Below are 12545 nucleotides of genomic sequence, written 5' to 3'. Positions count from 1 at the left end.
CTAGGTAGGAGTGTCTAATAGAGTGGACAGTGAGTGGACACAGTATTTAAAAACTCTGATCCACTCATACCAGCACAACACACACTAACACACCACCACCATGTCATTGCCACTGCAGTGCTGAGAATGATCCACCACCTAAATAATACCTGCTCTGTGGTGGTCCTGACCATTAAAGAACAGGGTGAAAGCAGGCTAAAAAAGTATGTAGAGAAACAGATGGACTACAGTCAGTAATTGTAGAACTACAATTATATGGTAAGTGGAGCTGATAAAATGGACAGTGAGTGCAGAAACAAGGAGGTGGTTTTAATGTTATGGCTAATCAGTGTATACTGTAATATGAATACAATGGCTTTAAATGTAATAGCTAAAATTAGCTTTCGATAAGTAGATCAAATGCACACGCTCAAAGACATCTTGGCATGTGCTTAAATGGAACAGATAAGACGTGTCATGGTCAATTTCACAAATCTCCCGTTCGCTGTTCAGTACAGCCAAATACTTACTAAAATGTGTCTTTTTCCAACTTGTTACTCAAATTGTTATGCTAATAACAGAACCTCAGAGCTGAGTTCAGGCCATTATAAAATAGGTTAATAAAATATTAAATTGCAGCAACTTTGCCAAGGTCAGGACACCCTATTAAACTTGGCCATACTGAATGGCTTACAGTCATAATTATTTGTATAACTCTTTTGACAATAGACATTGTCTCAAAGCAACTTTACACAATCCAGAGCCAACAACAAAAAACCCCTTTTGAGCAAGCCAAGGGCGACAGTGTCATGGAAAAAACTCCCTTAAATTACAAGGAAGAAACGTTAAGAGAAACCAGACTCTTCAAAAGTGAAACTGTTTGGCTTACATTCTAAGTGGTTTGTGTGTTGTTTACCAAACAAGGCAAGTAACACCAACGCCATTGTAAAGTGTATTGGGAGAATTATAATGTTACAGCGATGCTTTTCAGCTGCAAGGACTGTGGGTCTGGCCAGGACTGGTCAAAATGTACAGAAAGGTCAGAAAGCTTAAACTAAGAAGAAAGTTTATGCACACTTCGAATCACCCTGCCTAAACTGAAATTTGATGTTCTTCAGTGGCCAAATCAACGCTTTAATATTAACCTCATCAAATATTTATGTACATTTTAAAACTGCTGTGCACCACAATCCACACATAATTTGGCAGAACTGGAGGCAATTCAAGCCATTTCTATTAAAAATCTACATCATGTTGTGTATAATGAATTAAGACCTATCCAATAAGAAAAATAGACATTATTATGCACCCATTAACAATTGGGACAGGGGTACAACTTTATCTTAACCTTTCTAAGCCAGTTCTAATGGCAGCAAACAGGGACAGTGGTTGCCTAGTGGGCAGGGCTTTGCAAGGCCCTTAACCCTCTCTGTCTCAGCCGTAATATGGCTGACCTTAAGCTCTGACCCCAGCTTACAAACAAGCTGGGATATGCAAAGAAAGAATTTCATTGTATTGTACACATGTATATGTATATATGACAAATAAAGACATTCGTATTCTTCTTAATTTATAGAAATAACAGGTCAGCTATGTGTTGAGGGTCACAAATGGCCAACTGTCAAATAGGTCACAAATGGCCAACTGTCAAGTCAAATTCATACAAATCTCAGGTCACATTTACTGAAAAAAAAAAAAAAAAGGATTACAGCAGGGGTGTCCAAACTTTTCATGTTGGGGGCAAGATGGAGTAAAAAAATACGCGAACACAGGCCACAGACTCTTTTGTAATAAAACGAATAGAAATACAATAGACCTGCCTAATTACTAACAACTGCACTTTTTTTATTTGAGTGACTAGTTGAGTTGTGTAAACTAAGATTTTGCCAATTTTACTCACCAGTTAATAATCCTAATAGGAAGATGATCATACTTCTTTAAATTAAACATACACACTTCCCTCTGAACTCAGTAAAAAAAAAAAATTCATTTTCCCAGAGGGCTTGAACATGTTTTGCATTTGCTTCTAATTTTCATTTCTTTAGACCCGCCATGTTTATCCAAAAAGTTGTAAACAATAATAGAGGTGTGTTGTTAATGTTTTGTGTTGGGGGAAAGAAGATGGGGAGTGTTTTAGATTTGTTTTATGAGTTCAAATACCCAGAGTTCAAACAGTTCAAGCAGTTTTTAAACCTGCTTAATAGCGGGTTAACTTTAATTTTATTTTTAAAATAACTTGCGAGCAATTTTGGGCTGTAGGTTGGACACTTCTGGATTTTTTTTTTCTATTTTGCATTTTACCCCATTTTTCTCCCAATTTAGCTAGTCAATCTGCTGCCGGGGTCCCCTAGTGATGCGCAAGAAGGGGTGACTTGACTAACACACTCTCAAATGTGTGCGCAGTCTACTAATCCCTAAACCAGGGTCCTTTCACAGCCCCACCCCTCTGTTAAATCTGGTCATTTCCCACCCTATAAGACTGGAGGCCTATTTGTCTGCTGCAAGCATTTACCAATTATGCCTGCTAGAGGGCACCCTGCCAACCGGTAGCAGAGCCAAGACTCGAATCTGGGAGTTCAGAATCTCGGAGTTGGTGTGCTAGCGACTTGTCACGCTGCACCACCTGAGCACCCGGATGAATACTTTTTTAAACAAGTTAAATATAAAGACATAAATACTGTAGATAATATGACCTTGAAAAAGCCGATAATTCCCACACCGTACTCCACACAGTATTTATCCAGCAGCTCCCTGTTCCAAGCGTCCATGTTGACGTACTTGAGGATGTTCTCATAGACGATGAGAACAAAGCGTCCCCGGTCACGCTCCGTAAGCGTAGGCATGTCTCCTTTACCAGGAGAAATCTCAGTGCGGTACCGGAATCTGGCAGATTCCAGCATGGCCACGATGTCCTGGCCCAGCTGGGAATACTGACTTTCAACGAACACCAGAACCACTGGATCGGTCCGGGTCCCGTCAGCCGACGCGCCTCTGCCCGCTTCGTCCTGCAGCGGGAGGAGCCTGGATGGTACGACATCATCATCGCAGTCCTCTGAGCTGCCTCCGGCTGACGGTTCGAACTCTCTTTTGACGCTGTACAGAAAGTAGGCGGAGATGAAGACGCTGAGGGTGCACAAGAGGAAGAGGAGGAGGAAGCTGGTCTGCAGAGTGAGCTGGCGAAGGAGACGTCGCACCAGGGCAGCACCCAGCATCATGGGGATGACCCCCACCAAAATGTCCAGTAGAAATCAATTCACACTTGTTTATTTTTTCAGTTACATAATTTTAAGTTTGCAGTTTATGTCTGTGTATGGAAAAAGTTGGGAATAAAGGAGAAAAGTGTTTAACGATGGCTTGTCCTCCATGTCAAACGCCACTATGTCACCATGTCTGTTCTTAGCCACTTCAGTTGAGCCAAATTTACTAGTAAGCAGCTCCCAGGGTGTGTGATAGTTTGCTAATTAGATTTATGTACGGTTCTTTATTAAATCTCTTTCTCCCAATTGGCTTTTTTAAATGAACTTGGCAGGCTGAAGTGTGAGAGTAAACAGCTCCAGTGTAGTTCCTCATTCCAGAAACAGATGTATCTGCAAATAGAGAAAACATGGCACATTTATTAAAATATAATTACATTTAGATCAGTTTAAAAATGTATTTGACAAAAAACAAGTTTAAAAGAAGTTTTGTTTGTTTGTTTATTAGGATTGTAACGTCATGTTTTACACTTTGGTTACATTCATGACAGGAACGGTAGTTACTCATTACACAAGGTTCATCAGTTCACAAGGTTATATCAAACACAGTCATGGACAATTTAGTGTCTCCAATTCACCTCACTTGCATGTCTTAGGACTGTGGGAGGAAACCGGAGCACCCGGAGGAAAGACACAGGGGGGAAACATGCAAACCCCACACAGAAAGAACCCGGACCGCCCCACCTGGGGATCAAACCCAGGACCTTCTTGCTGTGAGGTGACAGTGCTACCCACTTAGCCACCGTGCCGCCCTAAACCAGTAAATTACCACTAGCTTATATTTGACATACTTAGTAAAGTTTGACAAATATGGCAGCATGCCGTTTTAGAGATAGTGTCTTCAACTATTTTACAAAAACATGCAAAACATTATTACCTCTCATTTAGTCCTATTCATGTCATTACAATTTTCTTAATAATGCTACACACTCTATAAATCACATTGTGGGTGGTGTAACTGTGCTTAAGCCAAAATGTAAAGCCCAGCTATTTTCCTATTTCTATACTCATCACTATCCTTTTTAACTGTTTATTATTTTTCACCATTATAACCAATGTCTTAGCCGCTCAGGTGGCGCAACGGTACAAAAAAAACCCCGCTGGAACCAGAGCTGGGATCTCGAATACATCGTATCGAATCTCAGCTCTGCCTGTCGGCTAAGGCTGAGCGGCCACATGAACAACGATTGGCCTGTTGTTCAGATATGGGCGGGACTAAGCCGGATGGGAAAAGAGCGCTCTCAGGGTGTGTCTCTCGGTACACAACGCTGAGCTGCACTGCAGTCGTCAAAGTGTAGGTGGTAAGATGCATACGGGATGCTGCCCACGTGTCGGAGGGGGCGTGGGATAGCTTCGTTCTCCTCAATTAGAGCAGGGATCGGCATTGGTGGAGAGGAAGCATGACGCAATCGGGAAAATTGGACGTGCTGAAAAGGGAGAAAAAGGGGAATGGCAGTAAAAAAAGATCTTTAATTTTAGCTTATCCATTTCTTGCAAGAGTTATCAGTGTTTTTACAAACAAAACCATCAGTAAATCAGAGCCTGAGTAAAAGTGTCTATTCAATGCATGATATAAGCAAACACAAGAGAACATAGTTTCCATGAAGCATCACCTGATCTACCCAGAACGTCAGAGCCAGTGTGAGATTTGTAATACAAAAGAGCCAATAAATAAATAAATAAATAACATACAAGTGACTGAGCTTTGTGCCCACAAGAGATAAATGCTGGCTTGTTGTTTGTCATTAAGCATTGTTTTCTTAGTCAGTCAAAACTATAATCATTCCGTAATGTCTTCTCTGCAGCAAACTATTTAATAATACACATGCTAGAACATCATCAAGTTGAAACGAGCCCTGCAAATAGTGTGGCGTGGTTAACTATTGTAATTTGAGATTGAAAGACGTTTAGGTTGATGGGGGTTTTCCTTAACAATAGTGCAGTTACACATGAGCAACAATGGAAATGATTCAGCTACAGTAATTACAGTTTTTCTGTGACTTCTGCAATTATCAGTGTGACAAGAAAATTGAATTTTAAGAAAAGAAAATGAGGGTAAAAAGTGCACCTTTCAACAGCAGAGACGAGTTCATGTTGTGATAACACAAAGTATGACTGACGTGCTGAAAACTAGCTAACCTGAAACAATGCGCAGTCACATTTCAAGCCTTTCGATGGAATTCAGCATGTTCTTTATCAATTATGGTGTATGTATTTGTTTTGATTATTTGTCTTATGTAAAGCGTCTTTGAGTATCTTGAAAAGCGCTATATAAATAAAATGTATTATTATTATAATTACTTTTATTGTTCTGGTATACATTGTTACGCAGCCACTAACAATTGGGACAGGGGTACAGCTGTGACAACTGAAAGCTAAGAAGATTTCAGGAACAAACTGTGGCTATTCGGCAGTACAAAGACTCCTATTCTTTTGTGAAAGCGCTGTACATGTCTTTTTACACCGTACTTTTGTTCTCACACTGAGCCGCAGTTCAGTACCTGTTCACTGTGATGCTGTTTTTAACCATTAAAACATGAAGACTTGTTAATATAAAACCATGTGACGTGTTTTATATTTTGCTGGGATGCTATAAACATGTTGGTTGTCTTGGCAAATAATCTAGTATATTAAGCAATTAAATCCTTAAAAACTGTGTAATAGGATTCAAGTCAGAAGTTTGGACAGGTCATGTACGCACCTTTACTTGAGTTAATTTAGTTATTTGGGAGCACTGAAGTGTTGAAATTTTCTTTCAGATCGTCCAAGTACATTGCTCTAACATTTTCGTTGACATGAGAAGTAATCCCATATTATGATCCATCCACCTTCATACCTTAATGTGTGTATGGTTTCTTGAAGTAATGTCCAAACCCATCCTTTTACCTCTTTTAAATGTCTAACTCAATTATTGCCAATAAGTTCTATTTTCTTTTATCTGACCAAAGTCTGCAAGTTTAAATTACATTATCAGTAACAATAAGCACTGAATTTTAAAAAAAATGTGCATCTTTAAAATGAATGGTTGTAAGGCAATTATGGCAGAAACCCAGAAACGACCAGGCCACATTATTAAAATGTAAAAAGAAGAAAAAAAAGAGATGATAGAAGTAAACATCTGTGATGTAAAGTTGTGTGATATTAAAAAACTAGTCAATAAGATAAAAATAAGCCACTGTAATTAGGTTGCTTCAGGATCTGGCTGAGCTGGTTCTACATGAAAACACACACACAGGGCGGCACAGAGGCTAAGCGGGTAGCACTGTCGCCTCACAGCAAAAAGGTTCTGGGTTCGATCCCCAGCTGGGGCGGTGTGGGTCCCTTCTGTGCGGAGTTTGCATGTTCTCCCCATGTCCGTGTGCGTTTCCTCCTGGTGCTCCGGTTTCCTCCCACAGTCCAAAGACATGCAAGTGAGGTGAATTGGAGACACTAAATTATCCATGACTGTGTTCGATATAACCTTGTGAAATGATGAATCTTGTGTAATGAGTAACTACCGTTCCTGTCATGAATGTAACCAAAGTGTAAAACATGATGTTAAAATCCTAATAAACAAACAAACAATATAGTAAGATGTGAGTTAGTAAGAACTGAGCATGAGGTTGCATTACCATGCATGTGTTTTCAAAACTAAAACACACAAACTTTACACACACACTGTTAAGTAAGACGTGGAGCATTGAGCATGAGGGTGTATCAAGCACATTAATAATAACAACAACAACAACAACAACAACAATTAATAATAATAATTATTATTATTAATAATAATAAATACTAATACTACTACTACTAATAATAATAATTAATAATAATACTACTACTACTACTAATAATAATAATAATTATTATTATTATTATTAATAATAATAATAATAATAATACTAATGCTACTACTACTACTAATAATAATAATAATAATTCTTCTTCCTTCTTGGCCTGTCTTCGTAGACGAAGATTTATGAGGGGGGGGGGGGGGGGGGGGGGGGGGGGGGAATGACCACATCTACCGCAGGCATGCTGATGGATGACTAGGCCTATCCGAGACAGGTAGGTTCTGCCACAGTGTCTGCAGACAAAGATCCGGGTGGGGTCAGGGGCGCTGATAGTCCTATTCTTTCGTTTGCTCCTTTTCTCTTCCAGGCCAGCTCTTCGGGCATCCTCAAAAGACTGGACGGCTGTATGAACTGTCCTCCGCCAGTTATCCCGGTCTGCGGCTAAGAGGGACCAGTGGGAGGGGCTGATGTTAGAGGCGATAAGGGAGGACTTGAGGAGGTCCTTATAACGCTTCTTTGGGGCCCCTTCTTTGGGGCACACTACTACTACTACTACTACTACTACTAATAATAATAATAATAATAATAAATATGTCAAAAATGACATGCATGTCTGTAATAGATCAGGGCAGAAGGACGGGGGGGGGTTGTCTGGCTTTGAAGTGGAAGGGTCGTAAGGTCTCATGAGAAATTTGCATTTATTTGACAGGGCTTTATGATTGGATATGTGAAAGAAGCAGTATAATTGCTTTCTCTTGTGCAGGGATGTGCAGCAAATGCATGAATGCATTCTAGAGTGGTGATCATATTATTAAAAAATAACAAAGAGGCCGAAAAATTATTCCATAAAAATATGTGAAATAGCTTTAGTGTTATTATACACTTATGGATGACTAATAAGAAAAGCAGTGGGCTTTAACTAGTGGTGGGAGGTTTGCTGAGGGATGCGCAATTTGGTCAAAATATCATAAGATACATGAAGGTTAAATGTATGACTCAACAGTAATACAGTGGTTGAAGTATCAGTGAACCTTAAACTGTGATTCTGAAGTATTAACTTATATATTGGAGGCTTAATTCTGGGTATATAAATTGGTACATATGTCAAATCTGGTAACAGTAAAAACTATTCAAAAAGGTGCAACATTAGCTTTAACCAACTAAAGATTGACCCATGCTTGAATGGTATGGAAATAATATTACTAACACATGAACACCCTCTCAGAGAGCAGCTTCTCCCCCACATCTGGACCTTTTGCACAATTTGTTGTATTGTGAATTTCATTTTGTAAATGATATAATGGGCATTTACCCATCAGTCTACGATTAGTCACCTATAATGACAAAGCGAGAACATGTTTTAGAAATCTTAAACATAGAAGTCTCTTATTCACAAAAGTATTTAGCCCCTTAGCCAAGACACTGCAAATTGTGGTCAGGTGCATCCTGTTTAATTCTCCTTAAGATGTCTAGACATCTCAGGTGACGAGGCGGTTAAAAACACTAGCACACCAGAGCCAAAATTTTACTCATCGGTTTGAAACTCAGCTCTGCTACCGGCAGGCTGGGCACCTACACGAAGAACAATTGGCTTGTTGTTCAAGGGGGATGCTGGAAGGGATTCATCATATTTATGAGGGATAATGAGGATCAGGGTGTGGCTCTCCGTACACAAAGCTGATCCGCATATTAACTCGCCTTGTGCAGGTGAAAAGATGCAGTCGGTACTGCACATGTGTCAGAGGGGGTGTGTGTTAGTCATGGCTCCCCTCAGTCAGAGTGAAGGTCAAAAATCAGTAGAGAGGAAGCGTAACACAATCAGGTAATTGGATATGTCAAGATTGGGAGGAAAATTGGGGGGAAAATGCAGAAAAAAGATGTCTAGAACTGAGTTGGGTTCCACCTGTTGATATTTCAACTGATTGATCATAGTTTGGAAAGACATACCTGGATCTAAAAAACTACTTAAAACTACATGGATCTACCTTACACTGCTTTGTCAGGACATAAACCAAGCCGTGAAGTGCAAAGAACTGCCTGTGGATATCCATGTTCAAACTGTGGTAGTGCATAGATCATGGAAAGGATATAAAACAATGTCTAAGGCTTTGAATGATTTTAAATATAACCTTTCTAAAGTTTAAAATAGGGATCCAGGTAAGAAAGCCTAGTCAGGGTGGGAATAAAGAAAATCACTATAAAAGAGCTCACATCTGTTAGAGGGACAATTAACTTTGCTACACTCCATAAATCAGACCATTATGGCAAAGTGGCAAGACAGAAACCACTGTTAAGTAAAATGCATATGGCACTCACTTAGACTAATGAGGGAAAAGATTCTATAGGCTGATGAGATTAAAATTAAAGTGTATGGGTAAAACAGCAGTTACAACACCTGGCGAAAAACAGGCACTGCACTTCACCAAGGTAATACCATCACAACTGTGAAATATGGTATCAGCATCATGCTATGGAGTGCTTCTGTAAATGGACCCAAAGATGGCAATTCACAAAAGCTTGCACTGCAAGATGATCTGCCATGAAAAATGTGATAAGCTGCCCAAATTCAAATGTGTTAAGATTTTTAAGGGTTAAACAACAATGTAACAATGATGAATACAATAATACAGTGGTTTAGTTCTTTTTCTAAATTAATAAAAGTCTAGTGTGTAAAATACTAGTGGTGGGTGCTCGGATGCCGCAGCAGTTGAAACACGCTAGCACACCAGACTGACATTTCGAACTCATCGGTTCGAAACTTAGCTCTGCCATCCAGCAAACTGGGCACCTACATGAACAATGATTGGCTGTAGTTCATACAGGGTGGGAACCGAACAGGACCTTATAACCCTATAACTGATGCAATTTCGACCTCTGCTGGCTGATTGTTGGCGTCTGCACTGAGACGAGGGTTAACTCGCCTCATGCAGGTGAGAAGATGCAGTCGTCTACTGCACACGTGTCGGAGGGGGCGTGTGTCAGTCTCGGCTCTCCTCAACCAGGGCGGAGATCAACAACAGTAGAGAGGAAGTGTAATGCAATCGGGTAATTGGATACAACTAGACTGAGAGGAAAATTGGGTGGAAATGCAAATAAAAAATACTAGTGGTAGTGAGAAGTTAATAATTCATTGTTTTTTTTTTTCCCCAAAACAACTGACACAACCTGATGTACCTATAAGAATATAATTAAGCATAAAGGTCAGATCTAATTTCAAAACAAATGAAAAAAAATGCCTTTTCATTTCCAGATTAAGTCCATCTTACATTTAAAAGAAGAAAAAATTACAAAATGCCTACTGACAATGTAATTACTTCTGAGACTAGGCCTGTATCCAGAAATACGACCCACAGCATGCCAAAGGAGAACTCCATTATGCTCACTGACAAGAGTTTCTATTCAGCAGCTGTAGGTACCCGCTGTTTTATCCATCACGCTGTCTGTCTTCGTTTCCATTATACCACATGACTAATGTTTAATCATCTGACAAGTTCATTATAGAAATTCTGGTGATCCAGACACAAAAAAAAAGATTATAATTTTTCAAACTCCGCACTGGTGAAGTTAAAATATTGATGCCTGCACTGACAAACACTTCAATTAATCAGTGTCAGATTAGATAGTGATGCTGAAGTTAGTGCAGAAAGCAGAAGGGTAGCGTTAGCATAATGAGGCTCACTGATGAATCTTACTTAATGTTTAGAACACCCGAGTGTTGGAAATATTCAACTAAGAGTAGGGCTGGCTCGATACCACTTTTTTATGACTGATACCGATACTGCAAATTGAGTATCTGCCGATACCGATACCAATCCGATACCGTCATTTCTCCTCTCAAACAACTAAGCAGTAATAATACATGTCTCAATGCACCATGGTTAAACTAGCTATCTAAATAACAATGCTCAGACTGTGAAACACATATTCTACAGGAATAAATACAGAACCTACAACATCACTTTTACACATTTACACACAGAACATTTAGCAGCATTTTTGGCGTGTTTAACTAAAGTGTCTACAATTGGAAGGTGTGGATGTCAATCAAACGCAATGGACCAATTAGAACTGACGCACAGTTGAGTTTTCTTTTTTTCGTTAAAGTTCTGTCACATTTTTAGATTATTAAAAACCAAAGCGCACTTATTAAAAACGCTGCTGGATTTTGAAGAGGAAAACGGGAAACGGTGCAGTTTGTTTTATTTTTATAACACTAATTGATTAATCGTTGAGGATGTGAGAGATCTCCAAGCCGGGACAAGATAGGTTCTTTATCTCAGGTGAGTGATTTATCATTTATGTGAAAAAGTGATTTTTATTGTGTTTAAACAGTGTTTGTAGATGTGGGCAGTAGTAGATGATTTTTTTTTATGTAGAAAAAGTAGATCAGTGTGTTTTCATGTCTGAATGGCTGTTGCAGATGAGTTGTAGATCAGTGCCACATGTTAATGATGTCATCAAGCGTGAGTGGCAATAAACAACACTTGTCATGTAATGTGAATTACATATACAGTCATGTGAAAAAATTAGGACACCCCATTCAATAGGCAGCTCTTTATTAAGAAATGTTCACATATCAATGTCCAATCTTGTTTTTGTTTATTTCTAAAAAAGAAAGTGATTTAATTGCAATTAAACAACAAAAATTAACATTGTTCTACTCATGAAACAAAAGATATGAACAAAAATGCATATTATAATGGAGGAAAAAGTTAGGACACCCTACCCTCTAATAACTAGTGTTGCCCCCTTCGGCTGAAATAACTTCAGTGAGACGCTTCTTGTAGCCATCTACCAATCTCTGACATCGATCTGAAGAAAGTTTGCCCCACTCCTCAACGCAGAATTCTTTTAGCTGTGAGATGTTTGAGGGGTTTCTTGCATGTACAGCCCGTTTTAAGTCACTCCACAGCATCTCAATGGGATTAAGATCCGGACTTTGACTTGGCCATTCCAGGACTCTCCACTTCTTAGTTTTCAGCCAGTCCTTGGTGGATTTACTGGTATGTTTTGGGTCATTGTCATGTTGCAGGGTCCAGTTCCGCTTCAGCTTTAATTTTTTTACAGATGGTTTCACGTGATCCTCAAGCATTCTCTGATACACAGTAGAATTCATGGTGGATTCTATGATGGTGTTATGGCCAGGTCCTGCTGCAGCAAAGCATCCCCAAACCATGACACTTCCACCTCCATGCTTCACAGTTGGTATGAGGTTCTTTTCTTGGAATGCGGTATTTGGTTTACGCCAAACATGTCTTCTGTTCTGGTGTCCAAATAATTAAATTTTAGACTCATCTGTCCAAAAAACATTATTCCAGAAGTCATGGTCTTTGTCTGCGTTCTCTCTGGCAAACTTCAGTCTGGCCTTAATGTTTTTCTTAGAGAGCAAAGGTTTCCTCCTTGCACACCTCCCATGAAAATTAAACTTGTGTAGTCTCTTTCTGATAGTTGAGTCATGCACTTTCACATCGACAGTAGCAAGAGCTAGCTGTAGGTCCTGTGATGAAATTTTAGGATTTTTCATGACTTCTTTTAA

General features: G+C 39.4%; 1 protein-coding gene across 1 annotated transcript in view; it reads right to left on the bottom strand.

Annotated features, from left to right (window-relative positions):
• ndst1a (N-deacetylase/N-sulfotransferase (heparan glucosaminyl) 1a) overlaps positions 1 to 3234 on the bottom strand; it is a 46316-nt gene extending 43082 nt beyond the window's left edge. Inside the window, exon 1 of the mRNA XM_062990489.1 lies at positions 2673 to 3234. Within this exon, the coding sequence (XP_062846559.1) occupies positions 2673 to 3194 (522 nt within the window). The 5' untranslated portion in view covers positions 3195 to 3234. The remainder of the gene's footprint in view (positions 1 to 2672) is intronic.
• Positions 3235 to 12545: the final 9311 nt, after the last annotated feature.

This window comes from Trichomycterus rosablanca, chromosome 1 (assembly GCF_030014385.1).
Source record: "Trichomycterus rosablanca isolate fTriRos1 chromosome 1, fTriRos1.hap1, whole genome shotgun sequence".
NCBI classification, from domain to species: Eukaryota; Metazoa; Chordata; class Actinopteri; order Siluriformes; family Trichomycteridae; genus Trichomycterus; species Trichomycterus rosablanca.
This window is presented reverse-complemented; position numbering and strand designations above follow the sequence as displayed.